General features: G+C 33.6%; 1 protein-coding gene across 2 annotated transcripts; it reads right to left on the reverse strand.

The window, feature by feature from the left end:
• Positions 1–637: 637 nt before the first annotated feature.
• LOC145313557 (poly [ADP-ribose] polymerase tankyrase-like) lies at positions 638–26,681 on the reverse strand. 2 transcript variants are annotated; one of them, XM_080153012.1, is made up of 18 exons: positions 26,220–26,681; positions 20,869–21,037; positions 19,773–19,853; positions 19,346–19,463; positions 18,533–18,789; positions 17,552–17,668; positions 17,311–17,375; positions 16,284–16,421; positions 15,740–15,856; positions 15,171–15,275; positions 14,453–14,559; positions 13,950–14,077; positions 10,049–10,133; positions 9,205–9,328; positions 2,994–7,347; positions 2,416–2,561; positions 1,916–1,999; positions 638–1,353 (listed from the first exon to the last, which is right to left on the reverse strand). In XM_080153012.1, the coding sequence occupies exons 2-18, from the start codon at positions 21,025–21,027 to the stop codon at positions 909–911; spliced, it is 6,630 nt and encodes a 2,209-aa protein (XP_080009138.1). In that variant the 5' UTR covers positions 21,028–21,037; positions 26,220–26,681; the 3' UTR covers positions 638–908. The 2 variants fall into 2 exon arrangements, with proteins under 2 accessions (XP_080009138.1, XP_080009139.1); XM_080153013.1 differs by lacking the exon at positions 26,220–26,681 and adding an exon at positions 25,955–26,042.
• Between the last annotated feature and the right edge of the window lie 949 nt (positions 26,682–27,630).

Below are 27,630 nucleotides of genomic sequence, written 5' to 3' on the forward strand. Positions count from 1 at the left end.
CATTTTTCTGATAAATTCGCCGCAATTTTGGGGGATTGGCCAAGGTCACATAAGACAAAATAACAAATCAAATACCTTGTAAATTATCTGCATATTTTCTTATTTTTATGGTGATGGAATTTTTTCATAAAAGGGCGGAGGTAACCTCCCTAAAAATAGTTGTAAACCTTGCCTGGACCTGTAAAAAGCTTAAAGAGGAACCATTTATGCTTCAGCCATTGGCAAGATCCTTTGATAGACATTCAAAAAAGAACCACAGAAAAAACACCAACCTTCGAAATTGTAAGCCTATAGTTTTGATATAGCAATACCGTGTTAAACTCAGCTAAATAGAACTACACTCAAATTTGTACCTTTCATTGTTTAGCTACGCTACTTAGTGTATTTTGTTCTTGCTATTTTGTAATCAAATTTTAATAAGTTAACTGTAGTTTAAATAAGTTGATTTTTGTTTACACAGATACGAGCTGTAACCAACAGCTGATTTACTTCGGAAGAAACAGCTGAAATGACGAATTATTCTTCCCCTTTGGTCTTGTTGGTTATACTTATTTTTGGACAGGTACTTAGTTGTTGTAATAGAAAGAATACTTTTATTGATTGCTATAGGTATTATGTTATTTTTGTCAAAAGTAAATCTTTGTTAAAACAAACATATATTTACAAGCATAAACATCTAGATTAACAAAAAAATCTTAAAAATATTCTTCTTAAATCACAGGTAAGAGGTAACCAGGAAAAATCTTTAGTAAGTTACAACTAATTAAAATCTTTATCATTAATTGCATTTAACCAAAAAAATAAGTGCAAAATTAACACAAAACATATCTCAGTAAACAATATTTTAAATTTAAATGACATTATAGTCAATGGCAGTTAAAAGCAGCTATTGAAATCAAGTAAGTCAATTAATTGCCACTTTCATCTGAATGCTGACTAGAAACATCACTGTTTGAACCACCATCATCATCATCATTGCATTCATTATCACCCATCATATCATCAATATTATCCACTACGCAATCATCAACTTCACATGCAAACTCTTCGAGGATTTTTTCCTTAGCAATATCTTCCTTGTTGGAGGCATCCTTGAGGCACACCACATATCTAATCCTAACCAAGCTAGGATCAAATACAACATATTCGTTGTAGTCATGGCGCCACATGTTACTTGTCTGTTTGACCGGAACAATTTTGCCAGCTGGGATCCTGTATCCGTGTACAGTACTCAGGGTGCCCTTCTCTTCAGGTTCATGATTCCCCTGGACCTTACAACAGTTGGTGTAGGTGCTTTTGTGCCAGTCATAGGTAACACATTTGCTAAGGTCCACCTCGCAGAGCAGCATATACCTGAATAAAATACAATTTTCAATGAATTGCTTTTATATAATTAGAATAGTTGTCTATCTGTAGGTATGATTATAAATAACAGAAATAATTAGGAGTTATTTAGTCTTATAATTTAGTTCTTTACGTGGCAATGCCCCTTAAAGCGATTCGTCGTATTTTTAAATGGCTTTTAATAGGTTATTTTAGGTTATTTTGGGTTATTTTAGTATAAGTGATTGCCCCGCAGGGTTAGAGCCCCCTAAGGGGCTAGAAATAGGAGAAAAGCTACTGTGAAAAAAAAGAAGAATCGCCCCGAAAAGGACTATACCCTTAATTAGTTACAAGAAATTTGTAGAAAACTATGATTTTAACTCTTTATTTTTTAGGACAAGATAAAAAATAGTTAGCAATCTAAACCTATTGGGTTCATAAAGAATTTAGACTTTATTTCTTATTAATGGCAACAATGATATTTATTACTTAGCCTAATTTAACATGAAATTGATATGAATCACCCATCGTATGGAAAGAATCTATCACAACAAAAAATCAAAGGACGAAATCATAGCTATTTTTTTAATACCTGTTACCAATACCATCACAGTAGCTGATGCTCTTATCAAATACATCCGCCAGATATATACCATCTCCATATGCACTTCCGTGTCTAAATAAAATATTTTCAATTATTGAAAAGATAGAAAACTTATGTGTTAATAGATTGAATTTTTATTTTAAAAGGAGAAAGTTTTTGTGTATTTAAAAACGCCTGGTTTATTTTAAAGAATAAGATTGAAAAAATGCTGATTTTGTCTTAGTTCCTCTATCTATTTAAGTTTAACCTATTTATCTAAATTACACTATTCCCCAAAGTTTTATAAAAAGATTTTCATAATACGTTCGGTTAACAACTTTGGGGACTTTTATTTAATTTAAGAGGTAGGTTAATTAAGTTAAGTGTCCAAACATTTCAACTACTAATCATAATCTACAGAAGCTGATATTTTGGTACCATTGGGGATGTACATCAATTTATAGGCCATTGTCTTATCCCCTTTCCCCTTAGATCCCTAAAATCCTTACTTGTGTGAGTAAGCTGATCTAATGACAAGTCCATTGTGTAGGATACTGATCAGATGGCATCTGGAGGTTCCATGCCAGAGAAGTTTCTTGTTGATTGTCTCTAGTTTGTCGCAACTTTCAACTTCTGTACTAAAGATACTCCAAACCTGGAAAAATAAAAAAAATGTTATTCATACAAAAATAAATGCTTATTAGTTAATCATTAAATTAGACATTTCTTTTCTTTCTTAATGAAACAAGTTTTGTCAAGGCCATTATTTTGGAGGTCCTTGTGGCCAAAAAGAATTAAAAGCATTTTTAAAAGTTTTAAATTGGTGGAATAGATATAAATTATTGACAAATTTTTTTTTATTTAGTTATATCAACAACATGAAATGCTTAAATGTCAACTTTCTTGTAAGCTATTTTCATCAAATATTTGCAAGGGTCTCGGATAACAAACTTTTTTGTTTTTAAAGTGTATTATAGAACAATTCTCCACAAAAAATTAACTATATTGTCTTTTATACTTTATCTGATTGATGCTATTAGTATTTATTGTATAATTAGATATTGAATAATTATAAAATATTTGGTACCTTGTATTTTTTAGCTCCTCTTGACTGGTTCATATATTTCTTGATAAGCTGCGCTTCAAGTCCTTCAAGATCCAGCAAATTGAGGGGACACTTGAGAGCAGAGTAGATGTAATCCAGAGGATGCACCTCTTTCTTCTTGAACATTGCTCCCAGTAAAACCTTTTCAGTATAACTCATATCCAGCAGATATTCAAGTCTTTGTTTCTGCTCCTCTAGTTCATGAGTATGCTCAATTGGAGGCAGTTTCTCAAAAGCATAATTTTCTGATGGTACAAGATAATGATATTCTGAGCTTTGTACACAGATATTTTCCATAATGCCTTGATATTTTGCAGTGGATTTCTCATCAGATGTATATTGAATCTTCTCTTTTTGCTTTATAGCAGGTTCTAGAATATCTATAAGAATTGACCTTGCTTTTAGAAGATTTTCTTTGTCAATTCTACCAAATGGCATTGAGGTTTGATCAACTTTGCCAAAGCTTGCAAATGCAGATTTTATCATTTTTACATTTGAAATATCTTTAACAAAAAAGGCTAGTTGGTCAGATAGAGCAAATGTTTTGGCTGTAAGCAGGTCAAATTTTAGATGTTCTCTTTCCACTCTCTCAATTTGTTCTTTCTTCACCAATCTGTACTTTCCATTCTTGTTCTGGAATTTCTCAATATCATCCCAATCATTTCCCGACTTTGACTTGAAGATCTTTCTAAATTCTTCTTCTGCTTCTTCTGGCTTTGAATATGGTGTGTTCTGATATTGTCCACAACCATATCTTTCTATTCTTCCCCAGTTTGTAAATAAAATCCAAAGATCTTTGTTTGCATCTTTCCAAATCTGCATTCTGTAAAAGTTGTACATGCCCCATCTTCCACTGTTAACATCAACTTTATTCATCAAGATATCATATTTCTTGTAAAGAGTACCATTCTTAACAACACAACCTGTTGGTGGAGACACTGATTTCTTCTTTTTAGGTTTATCTCTAAGCTTATTGTTAATATCCTGCAACATATTCTTTGCATCATCCTTATAATTCACTTCATCAATTTCCATGTTTCCATTGCCACCATTTGTAAGATTTTCTTTTACTTCAAAGTGTTTGTATTTTTTTACAAGTGTCTTGTAGATTGATATGGCACCATGTTTATAAGCAAGCTTTTGAAGTATTTCAGCCTCATTACTGTCAATATTAACTCTACTTTTGATTAATTTCTGAACCAATTTTTCATTGTCATAACTTGGAGAAGCAGCATTTAATAAATCTAGTACTACAGCCTCCTTTACAAGTTCCCAATTTATCTCACTTTCAGAAGTCTTCAACAAAAGATTGAATATTTCTTCATTGTTGATTTTCAAAGCATAAGCCAAAGCAGAAAGTCCTTTGGAGTCTTTAATTGAAGCATCAGCTCCAGAATTCAGCAAAGTTTTAATAAGACATTCATCCTCTTTTAGAACGGCTAAGTGCAGAGGAGCCATGAAAATATCATCCTTTGTCTCATTATTACTTTGAGCAAAATTTTCTTTTGTCAGCTTTAAGTCAGCATTTCCTGTTGTGAATGTAAAATAAGGAACATAAAACAACTCATTGACATCTGCTCCTGAGCTAATGAGGAACTCAATATTTGACAGATCAGGATTTTCAAACTTCTGAACAGACCAAATACTTGCAGCCAACATTGTCCTACCTGACTTGGTTCTAACATTTATGTCATCCTTTGCCGTATCTTCTTTGATAAGCAGATTCAATAGGATCTGATTCCGATTCACAAAAGCATAATGCATGGGATTGCAACCAAATTCATCTAATGCACTTGTATTGACTTTAGCAGATACAAGAAGCTCATAAACGTCATCAACATTTTCCACAGAGTTATCCATAGTTTTCCTGCAAGTTTCATATGCAAATACTGACATCAAATTCCTTCTATTAGCTCCATACTCCAGAAGCTTTGCTTGGTCCACAACTTTATTTATCAAAGTTTTGCTAAACTGCAACTTTTGTAGCTGAAAGGCAACCTCAATTGCATCAACATATTTCATTCCAAAGTGCTCCATCTTGTTTAAAGTAATGTAGGTTAAACCCAACCAATCATTCATCAAAATTGCTTGGAAAAGTGAATGTCCTGACTTCATTGTAACATTGAGATTAGCATCCTTTTGAATCAGCATTAGAGCAGAACCATCATGTTTACCTGTGACAGCATAGCAAAGAGGAGTTTGTTGATGATCATCTCTAGCCTCAAGTACTGCTCCTTTTTGAAGTAAGAGTAGAAGGCAGACAGTAGAGCCTCTAAGAGCAGCATAATGAAGAGCAGATACTCCAAAATTATCCTGAATGGCAATATTTTGAGATGACATATTCTCAACTAATGCACTGACAATTTGTATTGGATCAACACTTGATGAATCCTCATGTTTACCAATCTTTACAAATGCATAGTGTAGCGGAGTCCTTCCTCTTGAATCTGTTGCAGATAAACAAGCTCCTTTTCTTAGCAGCAACATCTCTAATTCCATTGAAAAGTCAGAGCTGTCATTACTTAGATTTATAGCAATGTGAAGAGGTGTTCTTTTATTCTTATCCCATTCATTGATGTCAGCTCCATAATCAAGCATTGACTGAACTACCCTTAATCTTGATCTGACTCTGTTGCCTGTGTAAGCAAGAACAGCTTGGTGAATAGCAGAAACTCCTATTGTTGACTTTGTTTCAACATCAGCACCACTTGCCAATAAAAGTTCAACCATGTCAGGCTGTCCATACCCAATTGCAAATAACAGGGGTGTGTCTTGTTCAGTAACTTTTCCTTTCTCATCTTTCTTGACAATTCTGATTCTATTAATTTCAGCTCCTCTTTGAAGAACTTCTTTCACCATCTCAACACTTCCAACTTGGATTAGAAGATACAGTGCATCAAGCCCTGCTTGGTTAACTACATTAACATCAACATTATTGAACTTCATGATATACTTTAGAGCCCTCAACTCATCTTTAGCAGTACAAAGAGTAAGCAAACAGTGAAAATTTACTTTTTTGTCAAGAGCAAAGCTTAGTTTGGGCTTGACTTTATCATAAAATGAAGTTAAAATATCTAAGTACTGCTGACTGATTTCTTCAATATTTTGTGTGCTTTGCTTACTTATGTCAAGATTATTGACGGAATATATCTTGCATAGTTCAGAGAATACTGTCCAATTTGTAGCATACTCTCCTTCTCCTGAAACACACAATTCATCAAGGAAAGAGACATCAAAATCAACCAGGCTCATAAGCTCCATCAGAGTCTTGAATGTAGAAAGATAATCCTTCATTTGATTTGTATCAATTGAAATGAAAAAATCCTTCATAAGAACCTGTGCTACACTCTTGCTTAGAAAATCTCCCTTATTAATAGCTTTCTTCATAGATTTCAAGAGATCTGTAATTCTGCCAAAATGTACTTTAGATTTGTCCTGATAATTGTTGGTAACATGTCTAAACTTATTAGTGAAGGCAATTTGAATTGGAGTTTTGTTTTCATTATCAGCTTTAGTTGTTGATACATTTTGTTCAAGGAAAAAGTTTATCAAATCTTTGAAATTTTGAAAGAAGTTCTTTCTGTTTTCATCCCCCTGTGGTTCGATGGCAGCAATGTAGTGTAGGGGATTTTTTCCGTCATTGTCTACACAATGAGGATCTGCTTTGTAATCAATGACAAATGATTTAATTTCATCACATTTAGCATTTGTCAATCCTTCCTCATTGTCTACCAACATATTTAGAAGAATAGTACGTCCTTTATCATCCTTAACCTCCAGGTCAACCCCAGGCAAGGTAGACAAATACTTGCCTATTCCCTTATTTCCCTTTAGAATAGCAACACTTAGAGGAGTCAACTTCCATTCATTAGCAGCATTTGCAACAGCTCCAGCATCAAGAAGAGCCTTCATGCAGAACCACCAGCCATAAGCACAAGCATAATGAAGGTTGCTGTTCCCAGAAGAATCAACACCATTTGCATCAGCACCCAGAGATAATAGGTATGAAGCAACATTTGCATTGCCATTAATGATTGCATGAGTCAAAGCTGTTCTCTTATACCTGTCCTTCTTATCAATTTTAGCATGCTTTACTAGATACCTGACCATATCAAGATCTCCATTAGCAGCAGCAAGCATCAGTGGTGTGATCTTATCAAACTTGGTATTTAGTGGCTTGTTCGCATCAGCATTGTAATCCATAAGCACTTTTACAACAAGTAGGTTATTGTTAGCGACAGCTTGATGTATGGGAGCCCAGCTATCCTTGCTGGCCTTGTTGACCTGTCCGCGGCCAAACTTTTTCATAAAGATTGAGTCTTCATCTTCATCATTCCTAAAAAATTATTCTCTAAATCTAGGGTATTGAAAGAGACATTAAGTAGATAATGTTCAATGGAAGAATGACAAAGGCATACAATGTGAGAGAAAAAAAGAAATGGTAGGAAAAGAGAGGTTGGCACTCATACAATCCAGGGACAAGTAATGATTGAACTGCAGGAAACTATTAACCCAAACTTAACACAATTTTTCATCAATCAAATAAGATTTTTTCAGAATATGTCTTTATTCTTTACTAGCGGCTACGCCCCTAGAGGCCTTTAGTGGCATTTAAATGTTTTTTCTATTTTAAATATCTAATTTGAGAAATAATTTGTCATGCTATGATAAGCTGTTAAATTCATGCCTCTACGCAGCGCCACTACGTTAGCGCCACTATGCGGCGGGAATATTTCATTTTTTTCGATTTCATTGTGATTTTTCTTGAGAGGGTGGTGGTACCCTCCCCCAAAATAGTTATAAACCTTCCCGGGACCTATGAGAAGCTACCCTGTTAAGGAGAACCCGAACGGTTCAGCGGTTAGCGAGATCCTTCGGTACAAACACACAGACAAACAGACATCCTGTTACTTTAGTATAAGGATTGACTACAGTGCAATTTTAAAATCTACATTAACGAGCAGACAAAAATTTCATTTGTCATTAGATCAATATTTCTGATGATTGGTATGAGTAAAGTTTTTATATTTATGTTTATATGATAAAGGGTCAGTAGTAAAGGGGTAGTATATATTAAGATAAGGAAAGTAAAGTATTATGGCGTCTAGTAAATATAACGCCAGGCTAAATATAATCGAACAGACATGAACATTAGCCTGTCCCGGATTTGAAAAATTTTGTTAAAATTTTTGCCCCCAGCCATAATATAGTTGATTTATGCAAAATATTGACCCATGCAAAATATTTTTTCTGTAATGCAAAAAATTGCGATGGTACAAGCACTGCAAAGTTTTTAAAATTTGCAAAAAAGACCTGTTTTTAAAGCTCTTGTACCATCTCAATTTTAAAGATTTTTAAAAAATTTCAATTCTAGTGTGTCAATATAAACCTGAAATTTACCAAAAAAAATGGGGGCAGTCTAAATTCTAACATATAATGGAAGAAGGTGTAGCAAGTAATTTTCCAAAGTAAAAATTGCCAGATTTAATACATAAATAATGGGGTTGGGCTGGAATTGATAGATACAGATATCCGGCTGATCTATAATTCTGGATATCAAGTATTTAGGGTTATATTGACACACTAGAATTGAAATTTCGTAAAAATCTTTAAAATTGAGATGGTACAAACTTTTTAAAATCTACAAAAAGACCGTTTTTAAAGCTTTTGTTTCATCTCAATTTTAAAGATTTTTTTGAAATTTCAATTCTAGTGTGTCAATATAAACCTAAATACTTGATATCCAGAATTATAGATCAGCCGGATATCTGTATCCATCCAATCCGGCCTAACCCTATTATTTGTGTATGAAATCTGGCAATTTTTACTTTGAAAGATTACTTGCTACACCTTTGTCTTTCATATGTTAGAATTGAGACTGCCCCCATTTTTTTTGGTAAATTTCAGGTTTATTTTGACACACTAGAATTGAAATTTTTAAAAAATCTTTAAAATTGAGATGGTACAAGAGCTTTAAAAACAGGTCTTTTTGCAAATTTTAAAAATTTTGCAGTGCTTGTACCATCGCAATTTTTGCATTACAGAAAAAATATTTTGCATGGGTCATTATTTTGCATAAATCAACCATATTATGGCTGGGGGGAAAAATTTTAACAAAATTTTTCTAAAACGGGACAGGGTAATGAACATGTATGGAGTAGCTATGCTTCTAAAAAAAAAATCGGAGACTCACTTGGAGTTATGTTTGAGGATAAGATTAGCATTATTAGCTCTTCCAGCCTTGCAAGCCAGGGCAAGTGGTGTAAGTCCATCTTTAATAGGGTCCTCCGTGGGAACTCCTTTTGCCAGCAACAATTCTTAAATAATTCATCAATATTTATATTTTTAAAGAAAATTAAAATTAATATGCCAATTGCCTAACCCTGCGGGACAATCACCTTACCCAACTAAACTTAACCTAACCTAAACTAAAATAACCTATCAAAAACTACTGAGAAAATACGACGAAACGCCCCTTAAGAGGCTTTGCCAAGAAAGGGACTATATCCAAATCCTTTTATTAGTCTTGCTACAAATCCGATTTATATCTAATGGATTAAAACCAGATCTGAGCCATACTGACAAATCTTGCAGGAAATTTTTGCAGGAAAATCCATTCACACAGTTCCATGTTTAGACAAACACAAATAAACAAAAGGTGCATTACAAAACAACAGACAAACATGTGGTGTATTGTAATATATTTTACTAGCGGCGTCGCCCCTAGCCTCTAGGGGCTTTGCCCCAAGAGGTGATAAAATTTTTTTTTTTGGCGAAATACGTAAAAGGAGCAAGGAAATCTACAAGAAAAAAAAAATGGGGGTGTTTTTTTTGTTTTTTTGGGGGGGTTGGGGTTGTCCCACCCCCCAAGAAAATAGCGTAAAACCACCACAGGACCAGTAGGTATATTCCCTGAAGAGTAGAATCCGATTGGTTCAGTGGTTACCGAGATCTTAAGGGACGGACAGACAGACAGACGGACAGACATTGTTCTACTTTGTATTATAGATAACATTTATTTCCTCCTCATTCCTTACCTAGAGCAGCTGTAGACTGAGAGACCGCGGCATAATGAATCAATTTCCAACCATCATTGTCGGCTATGTACAAATCTGGACAAACCTAAAAGCAAAGTTGTTAAATAATCATTCCTAATAAAGGTTAAATGAATTTTGATTTGTGACAATAGAACCATTATTTTTATCATGAGAAATAGCAGTATGTAATAGTTAAGGGGGGGGGGCACATCTGACACTTTTGCGTAAACAGGGATTATAGGCTTTGTCTTAGGAGGTATAGGATAGGTTATTTGGGGAAAAAGTTTAGTTTTTGGGTGTATTTTCCTTATATTTAAAAAAAAATTTATAGGTCTCCAGGTTCAGGTGCTGCAGGCTGGAAGGTCACTTCTGGACAGGTATAAATGAAAAAAAAATTTTGTTTGAAGAGTTAGAGATCAACTTATTAAACCAAATATGCATCTTTTGGGATGTTATGAGCATATATGATGTAAAAATAAAAATCAGCCTCCAGGTTCAGGTCCTGCAGGCCTCCAGGTGAATTCTGGACAGGTAAAAACTGAAAATTTTTAATTTTATAGTTAGAACAAAACTTATTTTACAAAAGTTGCTACTTTATGGATGGTATGAACTAATTTGAAGAAAAATTTGCAATCTGGCTCCAGGTTCAGGTACTGCAGGCTTCCAGGTAAATTCTGGACAGGTAAAAATTGAAAAATTTTAATTTTATAGTTAGAAAAAACTTATTTTACAAAAGTTGCTACTTTATGGATGGTATGAACTAATTTGAAGAGAAATTTGAAATCGGGCTCCAGGTACAGGTACTGCAGGCCTCCAGGTGGATCCTGGACAGGTAAAAACTAAAAAATTTCACTTTTAAAGCTAGAGCATAACTTATTTAACAAAATTTGCTACTTTTTGGATAGTATTAACCAATTTGAAGATAAATTTGAAATCGGGCTCCAGGTACAGGTACTGCAGGCCTCCAGGTAAATTCTGGACAGGTAAAAACTGAAATTTTTTACTATTGAAGTTAGAACAAAACTTATTGAACAAAAGTTGCTTCTTTATGGATGGTATTAACCAATTTGAAGAAAAATTTGAAATCGGGCTCCAGGTACAGGTACTGCAGGCCTCCAGGTAAATTCTGGACAGATAAATACTGAAATTTTTACTATTGAATTTAGAACAAAACTTATTGAACAAAAGTTGCTACTTTTTGGATTGTATTAACCAATTTGAAGAAAAATTTGAAATCGGGCTCCAGGTTCAGGTACTGCGGGCCTCCAGGTAAATTCTGGACAGGTAAAAACTGATTTTTTTTACTTTTGAAGTTAGAACAAAACTTATTGAACAAAAGTTGCTTCTTTATGGATGGTATTAACATATTTGAAATCGGGCTCCAGGTTCAGGTCCTGCAGGCCTCCAGGTGGACAGGTTAAAACTAAAATTTTTTTACTAATTAAAAAACAAACAAGCTTGTTTAAAATTATATAGTAAAGATTCTTAAGCTTCTATGGCATCAAATAAGATTTTAGTTTGGAATACACTTTTTTAACTCTCTTCTTTCATATCCCTTTTTTTTATACTTGATAGTTAAAGAAAGCCTGCAGGAAATATGCCGCTCTAATTGCTGAAAGACTGCCACAATAAGGCTTCATACCCCAAATTTGAAGCCTGCAGCTTCAATAACTTTTTTGTATCAAATTGAGGGTATTGTGTTGGATTTTGGTTGGATTTTTACCGCAGTTAGAGCAGTGTATTTCCTGCAGGCTTCCTTTAGTGACTGACCTGTTGACAGTACGTTTTTTTTTATATATATTCTAGTCAATATTTTTTTTGCAGATATAATTCAAAATGTAACAAAATGGTTGGATTTGACTTGAACCTTGAGCCCGATTTCAAATTTTTCTTTGTATTAGTTAAATAGATATAGTTCTAACTCTTTAGTTAAATATTTTAATTTTTACATGTCCAGAATTCCCCTGGAGACCTGCAGTACCTGATCCTGGAGCCCAATTTCAAATTTATCTTCAAATTGGTCAATACTATCCAAAAATAGAAAATTTTGTTAAATAAGTTATGCTCTAACTTTAAAAGTGAAAATTTTTAGTTTTTACCTATCCAGGATCCACCTGGAGGCCTGCAGTACCTGAAGCTGGAGCCCGATTTCAGATTTTTCTTTAAATGAGTTAATACTATTCATAAAGTAGCAACTTTTGCTAAAGAAGTTATGCTCTAACCTAAAAAGTAAAAATGTTTAGTTTTTACCTGTCCAGGATCCACCTGGAGGCCTGCAGTACCTGAACCTGGAGCCCGATTTCAAATTTATCTTCAAATGAGGTAATACTATCCATAAAGTAGCAACTTTTGCTAAATAAGTTTTGTTCCAACTATAAAAGTAAAAATTTTTAGTTTTTACCTATCCAGGATCCACCTGGAGGCCTGCAGTACCTGATCCTGGAGCCCGATTTCAAATTTTTCTTCAAATATGTTAATACCATCCATAAAGTAGCAACTTTTGTTAAATAAGTTTTGTTCTAACTTCAAAAGTAAAAAAATTCAGTTTTACCTGTCCAGAATTTACCTGGAGGCCTGCAGTACCTGAACCTGGAGCCCGATTTTAAATTTTTCTTCAAAATAGTTCATACCATACATAAAGTAGCAACTTTTGTAAAATAAGTTTTGTTCTAACTATAAAATTAAAATTTTTCAATTTTTACCTGTCCAGAATTTACCTGGAAGCCTGCAGTACCTGATCCTAGAGCCCGATTTCAAATTTTTCTTCAAATATGTTAATACCATCCATAAAGTAGCAACTTTTGTTAAATAAGTTTTGTTCTAACTTCAAAAGTAAAAAATTTCAGTTTTTACTTGTCCAGAATTCACCTGGAGGCCTGCAGTACCTGTACCTGGAGCCCGATTTCAAGTTTTCTTCAAATTAGTTCATACCATCCATAAAGTAGCAACTTTTGTAAAATAAGTTTTGTTCTAACTCTAAAATTAAAATTTTTCAATTTTTACCTGTCCAGAATTTACCTGGAGGCCTGCAGTACCTGATCCTGGAGCCCGATTTCAAATTTTTCTTCAAATATGTTAATACCATCCATAAAGTAGCAACTTTTGTAAAATAAGTTTTGTTCTAACTTCAAAAGTAAAAAATTTCAGTTTTTACCTGTCCAGAATTTACCTGGAGGCCTGCAGTACCTGTACCTGGAGCCCGATTTCAAATTTTTCTTCAAATTAGTTCATACCATCCATAAAGTAGCAACTTTTGTAAAATAAGTTTTGTTCTAACTATAAAATTTCAAATTTTCAGTTTTTACCTGTCCAGAATTCACCTGGAGGCCTGCAGGACCTGAACCTGGAGGCTGATTTTTATTTTTTCTTCATATATGCTCATAGCATCCCAAAAGATGCATATTTGGTTTAATAAGTTGATCTCTAACTCTTCAAACAAATTTTTTTTTTCCTTTATACCTGTCCAGAAGTGACCTTCCAGCCTGCAGCACCTGAACCTGGAGACCTATCAAATTTTTTTTTAAATATAAGGAAAATACACCCAAAAACTAAACTTTTTCCCCAAATAACCTATCCTATAACTCCTAAGACAAAGCCTATAATCCCTGTTTACGCAAAAGTGTCAGATGTGCCCCCCCCCCCCCCCCTTATTAATCGCATCGTATTAAGACAGTTTTCCGTGGATTTAAAAATGAAAACTTATAAGATTAAAACCAGATTTGTTAGCTATTTAAGGTGTTAAATGATTTTTACTCCCCACCCCCCCACTTGATATTATAGTCTAAAGCACACACACACAGCTCCATTTCAAAACTTCTTTACATTTTAAGCATTCATAAATACAATATTAGATTCTAAACCAAATCCTTCATCAGGAGAACAAAAACATTTAAAATTATACCTGTAGAAGAGCTTGTAGTGGTCCAGAATCCTTGTTAAGACAGGCAGCGTGCAGGGGAGTAACATTACTGTTGTGGTATGCTTTCTTTCGTGCCGAGTTCTCCCTCACTTTTCCATCCCAAGGATCACCTAATTGTTAAGATAAAAATAACTTTTCACTTAATAAAATATTCTCCGTTAAATTAAATAAAAATTTTGAAATGGTTTATTTAAGTATCTTTTGACCAGATAAAAGAAAATTAAGATTTCTTGGGAGGGAAGGAGAAGAGAAATTCAATTTATGTGAAGGATAAAGTCCCCCCCCCCCCTCAATTAGATGTTCTTTTTTTATGACAAATTAACAAATAAGTTTTAATAAGTTCAAAATACAAAATAAAATTATTTGTAAAATAACAGAAAAAACACTCCTTGGTGATTAAACATTAGAATTGCTGAATATTTTATCTTAAGCTTCAAGTTTGTAATGTAAAAGATTTGATTAAAATGTAATTCAATTCATATTACCTTTCCCAGTGAGAGCATCAATGAAAAACTTAGAGAATTGTTCAGTAGCATTGGGGGCCTTCAAATCTTTCTCTATGTAGCAGGCAGCCAATTCTACATTTCCAGTCCTATAAATTGTATATTGGTAATAGTTATTTAGCACAGAGTATTATAGACAGTTTTTCAGCGGATAGAAAAAGCAAAATTGATAAGATTAATCCCAGTTTTGTAGGTCCTAAGAGTTTTTATAAGATATATTACAGTTTTGTTGGCCGAAGTCTATGTCAAACAAAACAGGGATTAATCCTATGATTTTAATTTTATTTTTTTGTATATTTTTCTATGTTATGATATGTGATTTTGCAGCAAGGCTCAGAACGATGATTCGGATTCTAAAAGTTTAGTAATTAATACTTAAAGCCAAAGGCTTAATTTAGTGAATTAGATATGTAGAGTGTAGACCTTGTAAATTTATCATATTGCCCGACAAGCAACCCATTAATTGCACGACTATAGAAAAGTCCTAATTGTATATTGTTTTAATTGCTCAAGTATATTTGCCTACTTTTACATTTAATTTCCAATGCGCGCCTAGCATAGCTGCAGTCGGGAATACTCTAGAAGATAAATAATTTTACTTTCCAAAAACTAGCCTTCCTATTTTTGTATTTTGTAGAGTTTAAAACCTATTCTTATTTTAAAGTGTAAGCCCGGGCAAAAAATATTATAAAATAATCACCTCATAGCCGCGTCCACATTACTTGTGATGCTATAGAGCTGTGTTTTGGTGAGGTTGGCAACTGTAGATACAAATTTTGACGACAGGTTCCAGCCCATTATATCCCTAAAAGTATATTTCTTTCACTATCATGAGGGCAAATAACGTAACAGATTTTCAACATTTGTGGAGTAAAACCAAACACTTTTATGAAAGGAAGAAAGTACATCACTTATCCTCAAAAAAAAATGTTCAATGATTTTTAAAAAATACTTCAGTTTAACTTCTTCATCTAAAGCCAAAGATCTTGGAAATTTCTAGTCCAAGTGTATTGTACTTTTCAAGGAAGCTTTATAATGTATTGAGGACGGTATTTGTCCATTTTTAACTCCCTCGCCCTACCTTAGGGGCCAAGTAACTAGTAAAAATAAGCTCTATATAAATAGACTTTTTAAATTTTTCAAAAAATAATAAAAAGTAAAAGTTTTGTTAGAACACCAAAAAAAAACTTTACTGTCTAAAAAAAATACATTCATAAATTGAGAGTACGAAAGGGTTTAATAAACAAATGTGAAAATGGTAATTATTACCTGAAATCAATAAAAGACGACCCCTCTATATTATTTCTATCCTTTGTGAAGGCATTGTTTCCCTCTCTGGACCCACGACTAAGGTTTACACGACGCACATGACGAATTCCCAGAGACCTTAATAAAAAAAATTTAAATCAATGCTAAATTAAAAGTTTAATTCCAATTTAATTTTTATCAAAACACTAATAGTCGTTCTTCATTCTTTTATCTAATAAGTAACGGCTGCACGCCTAGAGGCCTCTAGTGGTACTTTAAATGTTTTTATTTCAAAATATGTAATTTTAGAAATGATTTGTCTTGCTTATTCATGTTTCTACGACACTGGCTATTTCTCTTTGGAAGATAGTGGTATCCTCCTCCAAAATGGTTTTAATTCTTCTTAGGACCTATGGGAAACTATCCTGAAAAGGAGAATCATATCGTTACAGTAGCAAGATCCTTTGGTAAAGACACACACTAAACAGACAGAGATCCTGTTACTTTTATTTCAGGATATATAATAATCATATAAACCATTGCAAGTGTCCCAATAAATTTGTACCTGTAATTGTATTTGCCAGTGCCTTGTACAGGTAGAAGACACGCCTCTGGAGAACACCTTTTTAAACTCTTCTTAGTGTCAGTGGTTGCTTTTAACAGAACTTTCAAACATTCTGTGTCTTCATTCTTCAATGCTTGCCTAAAAAATAACATTTCTGATATTATACCTAACAAAACCAACTGCATCAAAAACAATGAGAAAACTGAAATAAGACTAGGTAGTCAAAATAAGGGGGGGGGGGTTAATGCAACCATCTCGTAATCAGTGAGCAAATGACACTTAGAATTCGAATTTCGATCTGAACTTTTGCATGAGTAATCCTTGGTAGGTCTATTTTCCCTAAATCGAACAAAAAGTTGGAAAAGTAACGGCTAGTGGCTCAGCCGTTCAGCCGTTTTTTTTCCTATTTTCAGGGTAAATCCATCATCAATTACGTAGGAATCAACTTTTTAAAACATATTTTTGATTTAATTCATGTTAAATGATAGCAATAACCAATTTTAAAACTTCTAGTAACAACAGCTACCGTCTAGAACCGTTTGATAGCGTTTTGGAGTAGAAAAGAGTATTATGTTGAGAGAGGTTTCGTGACTAATTTGCAATATAGATATCAAACAAATGGCAAAACAGATGAGCCGCCAGCCGTTAGCCGTTACTTTTCCAACTTTTTGTTCGATTTAGGGAAAATAGATCTACCAAGGATTACTCCTGCAAAATTATAGATGGAAATTCGAATTCAAAGTGACATTTGCTCACTGATTACGAGATGGTTGCATTAACCCCCCCCCCCCCTTAGAGAATCGACAGGTTACAATAGTCGCACGGACTTTTTGTTAACGGTTATAGAGTTGTTACACTTTTTGGATTGAATATCATCGTTTTGTAATCAGGGCTAACAAAACTGGTTTTGATTTTATGATTTTTTATTCTTATATCCCCGGAAAGCTGTCTGTATTTAAAAGATGTTATACATGATTTTTCACTATGGCTGAGAAACGTTTCGATGCCATACTGAAATAATTCTTACTTGATTCCATTGATTTCACACGCCATTGATCTGTTTATATTTAGAGAACATATCTTTTCTGTGTCCTAAAATTAAAAGAAATTGTCAACAGAAACGTAAATATTCAATCCTCTTTTCCTTTACATATTAGTAGACTAGGTACTACACATATATTTATAAACAATACAATAATTATAATTAAGTATATCATAAAAAGGATTATTAGCGCAATAGAGTTAACTAAAAAACAACAATATTGTACCTGTATATACTGATTAAGAAGCTTAGTATCTCCCAAGTTGACCGCCCGAATGATTAGCTTGCTGTGGGCGGAGCTGGATACAAACGGAACCTCCTCTCTTGTCTCAAACAAAGGATCCTAGAATAATATGTATTTCACAAATTTTTATATGTATACTTGGAACATTAAATTATTAATTTGGGGATGGGGAGGAATGTAGGGAGATTTTTTCTAAATATAATTACAGGTAAGTGTAAACAATTACTTTAGTCACTGTGGGCTATAATTGAATCAAGATAAAAGTAAGTGCCGAGCCCTGAGACCTATGTATGGTGAAATTAGACATAAATCCATGATGATTCCAGGTAAAACCAAAATATTTCAGCGGGGGCTTTTTGAGAAAATTAGATTTGAAAATTTCAAGTTCAATTTTCACCCCCTAGGAGTTGCCGCATAATCATGATAAGAAAAGCAAATATTAATTATTTTAAATTTTGAACAACTTTGCTTTTATAAACTTAAGCTTCTTAAAACCCCTCTATATATGATTTATTTTAGGCTGAATTTTCGTGACCTTTGCAAAGCAAGTGATAAAAATGGCCATTTATTAACTCCCTTCAGGAGTGGTTTTATGAAGAACTTTATAAAAGCAAAGTTGTTCAAAATTTAAAATAAATAATATTTGCTTTTCTTGTCTTGATTATGCGGCAACTCCTAGGGGGTGAAAATTGAACTTGAAATTTTCAAATCTAATTTTCTCAAAAAGCCCCCGCTGAAATATTTTGGTTTTACCTGGAATCATCATGGTTTTATGTCTATTTTCACCATACATAGGTCTCAGGGCTCGGCACTTACTTTTGTCTTGATTCAATTCTAGCCCACAGTGTAGTATGTAGGCTACATATATTAAGTTCTTGCTATAGAGCTCGCATTTAGCCAAATATATATACACTGGAGGAAAAATCATCGAAAACATTATTTGCTACTGAATTTAAATTCTACCTTTTCATAAACTTGAACGCTAAGATTTGGTTTTAATCTCCAGTTGGGATTAGATTTATCAATCTTCGGTTTCTTTGCCTTTGGTTCCTTCAACTTTTTCTCTTTCTTTTCTTTCTTTACTGCCTTTTCTTTCTTAGATTTCTTTTCTTCTTTTACTTTTGGCCCCTTTGCCTTCTTTGGGCTTGTCTTCTTTTTTGGACTATCAGAAGTTGACTTCCTTTTTCGCTCAGTTTTTAAAATTGGTTCGTCATCCTCATCTATAAAAAGCTTTTTTATTATAACAAGAACACTAAGATCCAATAACAGCAGTTTTAATTCTAAGGATAAACTAAAAATGAGATGGTTTAAAAGAGCACTCGGTCTGACATGATTACAGTTCGATCAATGAAATGAGGTAGGATAAAACCAGAAAAAAATATTTGTAAAACACTTGCGCGCTACTGGCCGTTTAACAGGATGGCTTGTAGAGTAGTTTAATAGTTATTTCTTGCATCGTATTATAAACGGCTTTCCGCGGCACCTTGCGGCTAAAAAAAACTAGCTTTAATCTTATGATTGTACATTTTTATATTCGAAGAAAGCTGGATATAATACGGTGCTAGACATAGTTTTTTCGTATGGATGAGAACCGGTTCCTATCCACCGGATTCGAATGAATACGAGCAAAACTATTAATAATACAAATTGATATACATGCACAAACTAAAAAACTAACACTTGTCAGGGATATGAATTGCCGAAATTGCTAACAATTCAATTGTACAATGTACTATAAAATTAAAAGTAAAGAAGATGCTGAAAGAAAAACGTTACCATCAGAATCAACAAAATCTTTGCCAGTCTGCTCAGCAAATAATTTATTTGCAATTTTTAGAGATTTTGGTGGCAAAATCAGCTTCTTATTGGTAGATTCATTGCTACTCTGCTTTTCCTAAAGAAATAACTTGTTGTCTTACAATTATGCTGATCACAAGAAAATCAGGTACAATCCTTAATGCTTTTTGATATTAAGTTAGGAAGTAAAAACCTATAAGAAAAGTCCCATAAATATTAGAGATCAACTGTTGAAGCTTCCCAGGATTAAAAAATCTAATAAAAAATTGGTATTAATTTTTCTTTACCAATTACACATATGTATACAACTAATTTGTGTCACTAACAACTAAACAAAACTATCAGTAACAAACAGTTACTTGAGTGACTAAAATACATTAAGATAAAATCTCCTAAATGTTAGTACCTGGAAGCTGATCCTGGAAAGTAGGCAGTCGACTGGTACCAGGTCCAGAATTCCTGTCTTCCTGTATTCATGCGGTCCAACCTAATATATTTCAAACTTTAAAATAGGATTTTACCACGGGGGTGCATGAAGCACACCCGAAAATGTTGACACCACCTTGTTCTATAATTGAGGGGGGTGTATTACAATCCAGATGGGTGTACTTTTAGTGTCAGGGGTTAGATACAACCCCCTTAATTTTGCCAGGGGGGTAACACCCCATTCTACACGCCTCTGATTTCAAACCTATAAATTTCCTTTCTTTTGACCATTCCTTTCCCTCAAGTTTTTCCACAAGTGAAATATTAAAACAGCAAATGACAACAAATAAAAATTTGAATACAACTCAAAGATTTTCTTTTTTAATAATGTACAGAAAAAAAATATTTACATAGAACGTGGAAAAGTAAATAATCTTATCTTTTTACTAACACGAAACAAAAATTAATACAAGGTATTTCATGACGTCTAAAATAAATTTTACCAGGTAGTTGTGCTTTTCCTATAATCCTAAAAACGACGGATCGATAGAGGACATTATGGTACCGGTTTGCTTTTAGACAACGTAACTATAGAAAATCAAACCCCACTCCCCAACAGAAAAAAAATAATAGTTATTTCTCGCATCGTATTATAAACGGCTTTCCGCGGATATAGAATGTAGAATTATGAGATTAAAACTAGTTTTTTTAGCCCCGAGGTGCCGAAGGAACCGGCTAAAAAAACTGATTTTAATCTTATGATTGTACATTTTTATATTCGTAAAAAGCTGTATATGATACGATGCTAGACATAGTTTTTTCGTATGGATGAGAACCGGTTCCTATCCACCGGATTCGAATAAATACGAGAAAAAGGTTTTATTCTTAATTTTCAGTAATAGGAAGTTAAAAGGTATCCCCACTATCAAAAACTGCTGGTTGGGACAATTCAGTGATCTGTTTTATGGGTCTTAAATAACATAAATATACATACAATATTTTTGTTCTTGTATATTATGGAATTTGTGAAAAATCAAAACTCTTCAATTTGAAAAAAATATTAAACTTATACTTACATTTTCCAGCCATTCGACACGACACTGCGTAGTCTTATCCGTCACATTTTGTCTACAAACAGCAAACCAGAGGGCCAGATCTTCACCACCACCCTCACTACCACCGTCAGGGGAGGCTTCCCCGACAAGGGCCACGTACCACCCTTTCTTGTACACCATGACTAGCACACTAAGTTTAAAATAAATAAATGTTGTAGTAAAAAAAGATAAGAAAATCCTAATACAAACAACACTTATAGTTCCTTAAACGTCATGAAATTTAATTTCGAAGCTATGCTTTTATAAGTCGTCATCTATTCAGTAAACAAAAAACAAGACGATTAATAAAAGGTTTCAAAAAGCAATTTTTGCCAACTTAATTGGCAGCTTAACAAGTTTTAGACTACATTCTGATTTACATTTTTTAAAGATTCGTTGATAAACAAGAAAGGTTTGTAATTTTTACTTTTAGCTTACAATAAAAGTATTACGCACTGACACGACATAGTTGTAATGTAGCTTTGCTTTTATAAGGCTTAAAATAATAACATTAATGATGTAGTTTATAAAACAAGGATGACAAAATAGCCATATACAGGGCGACCACTCCAAAACAAAAAAGATATAGTATTTTTATAGTATATTTTTTTAATCCATATAGTATATATAGTATATTTTTTTAAACTCATATAGTATGATATAGTATTGGACTTAGAATTATTTAATAATACATAGTATATACATCATCAATAATAACTCAAAGCATAGCTGTTATCAAAGCAATTTCACATATAAGGAGCTTATTCTGTCATTATTAGGCTAGGTATTAATGTGAGAATATAGGTTATTTAGGATAAAAGTTTACTTTTGATTAGTATTTCACATATATTTAATCATTTTTTGGATAGGCCTCAGGTTCAGGTGCTGCAGGCTATCTGGAAGGTGGTTTCTGGACAAGTAAAAAAAGTTAAAATTTCTGTTTGAAGAGTTAGAGATCAACTTATAAAACAAAATATGCATCTTTTTGGATGTTATTAACATAAATGAAGAAAAAATTAAAATAGGCCTCCAAGTTCTGGTCTTTCAGGCCTCCAGGTCCACTCTGGACAGGTTATAGATATTTTTTTCTTTGAAGAGTTAGAGACCAACTAATAAAACAAAATATGCATCTTTATAAATGCTATTAACATATCTAAAGAAAAAAGGGGGGGGGGGGGAAATGTGGTGACTCGTCACACGACATACCAGCAATTTTATTTTGGGTGCTACTCCCTTAGTTTTAGAGATAATTGGATGAAATCTTTTGGGCTGGGTCACTAATTACTATTGGTATCTTTAAAAAAAAAACGGCGGCGAGACCACCGCTCCCGCCGCCCGCCGCCGTTTTCCGCCGCCACAAAAAAAATTTTTATTGCATTTCTCGCCGAATTAGGCAATTTGGAATCATTTAAGACCATGTTATTTCTTTCAAAAAATTTTCCCCTTACAAATTCTCGTTTATGAAGGTATTTCTTAAATACAGTATGCTACTCCCTTAGTTTTAGAGATAATTGGATGAAATCTTTTGGGCTGGGTCACTAATTACCCCAACTATTGGTATCTTTAAAAAAAAACGGCGGCGGGACCGCCGCTCCCGCCGCCCGCCGCCGTTTTCCGCCGCCACCAAAAAAAAATTTTTTATTGCATTTCTCGCCGAATTGGGCAATTTGGAATCATTTAAGACCATGTTATTTTTTTCAAAAATTTTTCCCCTTACAAATTCTCGTTTATGAAGGTATTTCTTAAATACAGTATGCTACTCCCTTAGTTTTAGAGATAATTGGATGAAATCTTTTGGGCTGGGTCACTAATTACCCCAACTATTGGTATCTTTAAAAAAAAACGGCGGCGGGACCGCCGCTCCCGCCGCCGTTTTCCGCCGCCACCAAAAAAAAAAAATTTATTGCATTTCTCGCATAATTAGGCAATTTGGAATCATTTGAGACCATGTTATTTTTTTCAAAAAATTTTTCCCTTACAAGCACCTCTGCGGGGGGACTTAAGTCATTTTTTTTCAAATTCTCGTTTATCAAGGTATATCTTAAATTGAGTGCTACTCCTGTGCTTTTAAAGATATTGAAACAAAATCTTTTTAGGTAGGTCAGTAAAAAAATATTTGAAAATATTTGAATAAAAAATGGCGGCGGGACCGCCGCTCCCGCCGTCCGCCGCCGTTTTCCGCCGCCACCAAAAAAAAATTTTTTTATTGCATTTCTCGCCGAATTAGGCAATTTGGAATAATATGAGACCAAGTTATTTTTTTCAAAAATTTCCCTTTACAAGCAACCTTGCTCCCGCCATCCGCCGCCGCCGTTTTCCGCCACCGCCCCAAAAAAAATTTGAAAAAATAACATGGTCTCCTATGATTCAAAATTGCCTAATTCGGCGAGAAATGCAATAAAAAAAAATTTTTCGTGGCGGCGGAAAACGGCGGCGGCCGGCGGGAGCGGCGGTCCCGCCGCTGTTTTTTTTTTAAAGATACCAAAACTTAGGGTAATTAGTGACACAAACAAAAAGATTTCATCCAATTATCTCTAAAACTAAGGGAGTAGCATACTGTATTTAAGATATACCTTCATAAACGAGAATTTGAAAAAAATGACCAAGTCCCCCCGCAGGGTTGCTTGTAAGGCGAAAAATTTTTGAAAAAAATAACATGGTCTCAAATGATTCCAAATTGCCTAATTCGGCGAGAAATGCAATAAAATTTTTTTTACGGTGGCGGCGGAAAACGGCGGCGGCCGGCGGGAGCGGCGGTCCCGCCGCTGTTTTTTTTTAAAGATACCAAAACTTGGGGTAATTAGTGACACAAACAAAAAGATTTCATCCAATTATCTCTAAAACTAAGGGAGTAGCATACTGTATTTAAGATATACCTTCATAAACGAGAAATGCAATAAAAATTTTTTTTTTGGTGGCGGCGGAAAACGGCGGCGGGCGGCGGTCTCGCCGCCGTTTTTTTTAAAGATACCAATAGTTGGGGTAATTAGTGACCCAGCCCAAAAGATTTCATCCAATTATCTCTAAAACTAAGGGAGTAGCACCCAAAATAAAATTGCTGGTATGTCGTGTGACGAGTCACCACATTTCCCCCCCCCCCTTTAAATCGGCCTTCAAGTTCTGGTCCTGTAGGCCTCCATGTCCACTCTGGACAGGTAAAAATTCAAATTTCTTATTTGAAGAGTTAGAGGTCAACTTATAAAAAAGAATATGCATCTTTTTGGATTAACATAACATAACTGAAGAAAAAAATTAAAATCAAGCTCCAAGTTCTGGTCCTGCAGACTCTGGACAGGTAAAAATCAAACTTCCCTCAATTGAACAGTTAATGGTATATTTGTTAAACAAAATGAGCTTATATTTGGATGATCTTTATATATTTGAAGGGAAAAAAATGGCCTTCAGGTTTAGGGGCTGCAGGCCTCCAGGTTTAGGGGCTGCAGGCCTCCAGGTGGACTCTGGACACTAATAAAATAAAAATTTTAAATTTAAGGAGTTAGAGGTTTATTAAACAACATAAGCATCTTTATAGATGCTATTTATATGTTGAAAGAAAAAATGACAATCGACCTCCAGGTTTTGATGCTGCAGGCCTCCAGGTGGACTCTGGACAGGTAAAAATCAAAATTTCTTATTTATGTAGTTAGAGGTTAGTTTATAAAACACCATAAGCATCTTTTTAGATGTTATTTAATATCTGAAGAAAAAATACAATTGACCTCCAGGTCCAGGTGCTGCAGGCTTCCATGTAGACTCTGTCCAGAGAAAACCTGGAGGCCTGAACTTGAACTCTTCAAATAAGAAATTTGAGTCTTTTACCTGTCCTGAATAAACCTGAACTTGGATCCCGATATGTTAATATTATCTAAGTTAATGCACATTCTGTCATACATATAAATAGACCTCTAACTCTTCATATAAGAAATTTGATTGTTTACCTGTCCAGAGTGGACCTGAACTTGGAGGCCGATTTATATATTTTCTTCAGATATGTTAATAAGATCCAAGAAAATACATATTCTGTTTTATAAGTTGACCTCTATATCTTAAAATAAGAAATTTGATTTTTTACCTGTTCAGAGTGGACCTGGAGTCCTGCAGGGCTTGACCCTGGAGATAATTTTCAATTTTTTTTCAGATATGTTAATAACATCCAAAAAGATGCATATTCTGTTTTATAGGTTGACCTCTTACTCTTCAAACAAAATATTTGAATTTTTACCAGTCCAGAGTGGACCTGGTGGCCTGCAGGACCAGAACTTGGAGGCCAATTTTAATTTTTCTTCAGATATATTAATAATATACTGAAAGATGCAAATTCTGTTTAATAAGTTGATCTCTAATTATTACAATTTTTTTACCTGTCCAGAAACCACCTTTTAGCCTGCAGCACCTGAACCGGGAAACTTATCAAAAAAAAATTATTAAATATAAGTAAACTACTACCCAAAAGTAAACTTTTATCCAAAATAACCTATAGTCTCACATTAATACCTAGCCTAATAATCACGGAGTAAGCGAAAGTGGTAAAACTTCCCCCTCACCCTTAAGTTAATTCTATGAAAAATAACTGATATTCAAATCATAATCACAAACAAAAATATATTTTAAAGGATTTTCTTCATCTCTTTTTTACTGTAGAGCTTTATGCATTTTTGTCGTATCACAGTATCTTTTGAGCCCCCCGCAGGGGCTAGAAATAGAAGAAGACCTACTGTGAAAATAAGACAAAACGCTCCTTAAGAGGCGTTGTCACAAAACTGACAATATTCGTTTTTTGTTATATAAATGTAATATTATATTGTATATATAGTAAATTTTGGTCAAGTAAAGGTAATAATATATAGTATATATAGTAAATTTTGGTCATATAGTATGATATAGTATCCAAATTCATCCTATATAGTATAAATAGTATATATAGTATGCAGTGGTCGCCCTGCATATAGTCGAAGCTCAACAAATTATAGATGGTTAGGTTAGACTGTTATACAATCGAACATTAACAAATATAAAATAACAAAGCGTTTGATATTTAATGATACATAAAAGCCTTCACAAAAATTACCTATAATCTATCCCGAAATAACTTATTGGCGGAATGCTTCAAATAGACATAATTACATTTTCAGATTTAATCTACATAATGTAAAAAACCATTATATTTAAAATGGACAAACTAACTTTTTAGTAATGATTATATATATTGTACATAACTGTTGTAGGAATTATAATACCAAGTTTAAAATCGATAAGACAAGTATAACATGTCTAAATTAACGATAAGAACTATTTAGATATAGAAAACCTTCGATTAAAAAGCCAAAATTCACCTGCTAAGTGCTCTGATAAAAGAATTCAATAATTGTATTTAATCACTATATTTATAATTCTTTACAATCCAAAAGGTTGTTGTGAAATAGCATAGAAAATTAACATGTTCTACTATTTATACCCTGACACTGTGAGGCCGGCATACCACCGACAAATACTAACGTCATAACAACATTTATGTACACTAAAGGAGTGTTTACTATGTTTAGTGTTCACTACATTATAAAAAGTTTGCATAGTAACACTTTCTAAAAATATAATATAATACAACCAATTTTACATGCTTTGTAGTGTTTTATTACAAAAAAGTATATTTTGTAATTTACAATTAATTTGTTGGACACACTCTATTCGGAAATTACACCATCGGTATTGCTTAATTTCAGAAAGATTCAAGTTTGAACATGAATTTTGCTGAATTTCACCATGATTTTGGAATGTTTATTTACATTTTTATGTGTGTGTGTATGATTCATGTTTTGCAGACGGCTGGAATTTTTTCTGTCATTTTTAACATTTTGGAGGTTACTCTAATGTTATAACAAAAGTTAGCTTCTATGTATATTTACCAGTGTGGCAGTTATACTCTATAACTAAATTATGTACGATTTTAAGTTAAATGAACTTCTTTCTTTTTTATTTGCGGATTAAAAAAATACATGAAATTATCTTTTTTATATTATACACAAAAATATGATATTCAGTGATTTGCTCACATCGCCTACTTTAACATATTTACTATAGGTAAATTACAATGCATGAAAAAATTCCGATAAAAACGCCCATTCCCCTTTTTGCACAATGAGTTGTCTAGACGAACAAACATAACTTTTCAACTTGCAAATTTATTTGATATACAAAAGAAAGCAAAAATATATAATCACATGACATGAAATTAAAGATAAGAACAATTAATTTCCAAATAGTTCCAGTACTTGACATAAATGGTTAATTTCTATTGAAGGTAAGTTACTTATCGAAGGATCTCGCTAACCGCTGAACCGATCGGGTTCTCCTTAACAGGGTAGCTTCTCATAGGTCATGGAAAGGTTTATAACTATTTTGGGGGAGTGTACCATCACCTTCTTAATAGAAATCGCCCCTAGAAAAAATAACCCACCCAAAAATTTTTTTTTAGCTCCAGTTCTCCAGTGATAAAAAATAGCTAGAAGAAGGAACCATTTTTCTCGTATTCATTCGAATCCGGTGGATAGGAACCGGTTCTCATCCATACGAAAAACTATGGCTAGCATCGTATTATATCCAGCTTTCTACGAATATAAAAATGTACATATAAGATTAAAACCAGTTTTTTAGCGGGTGCCTTCGGCACCTCGGGGCTAAAAAAACTTGTTTTAATCTTATAATTGTACATTCTATATCCGCGGAAAGCTGTTTATAATACGATGC

This window comes from Acartia tonsa, chromosome 3 (assembly GCF_053477335.1).
Source record: "Acartia tonsa isolate MP-2025a chromosome 3, ASM5347733v1, whole genome shotgun sequence".
Taxonomy (NCBI): Eukaryota; Metazoa; Arthropoda; class Copepoda; order Calanoida; family Acartiidae; genus Acartia; species Acartia tonsa.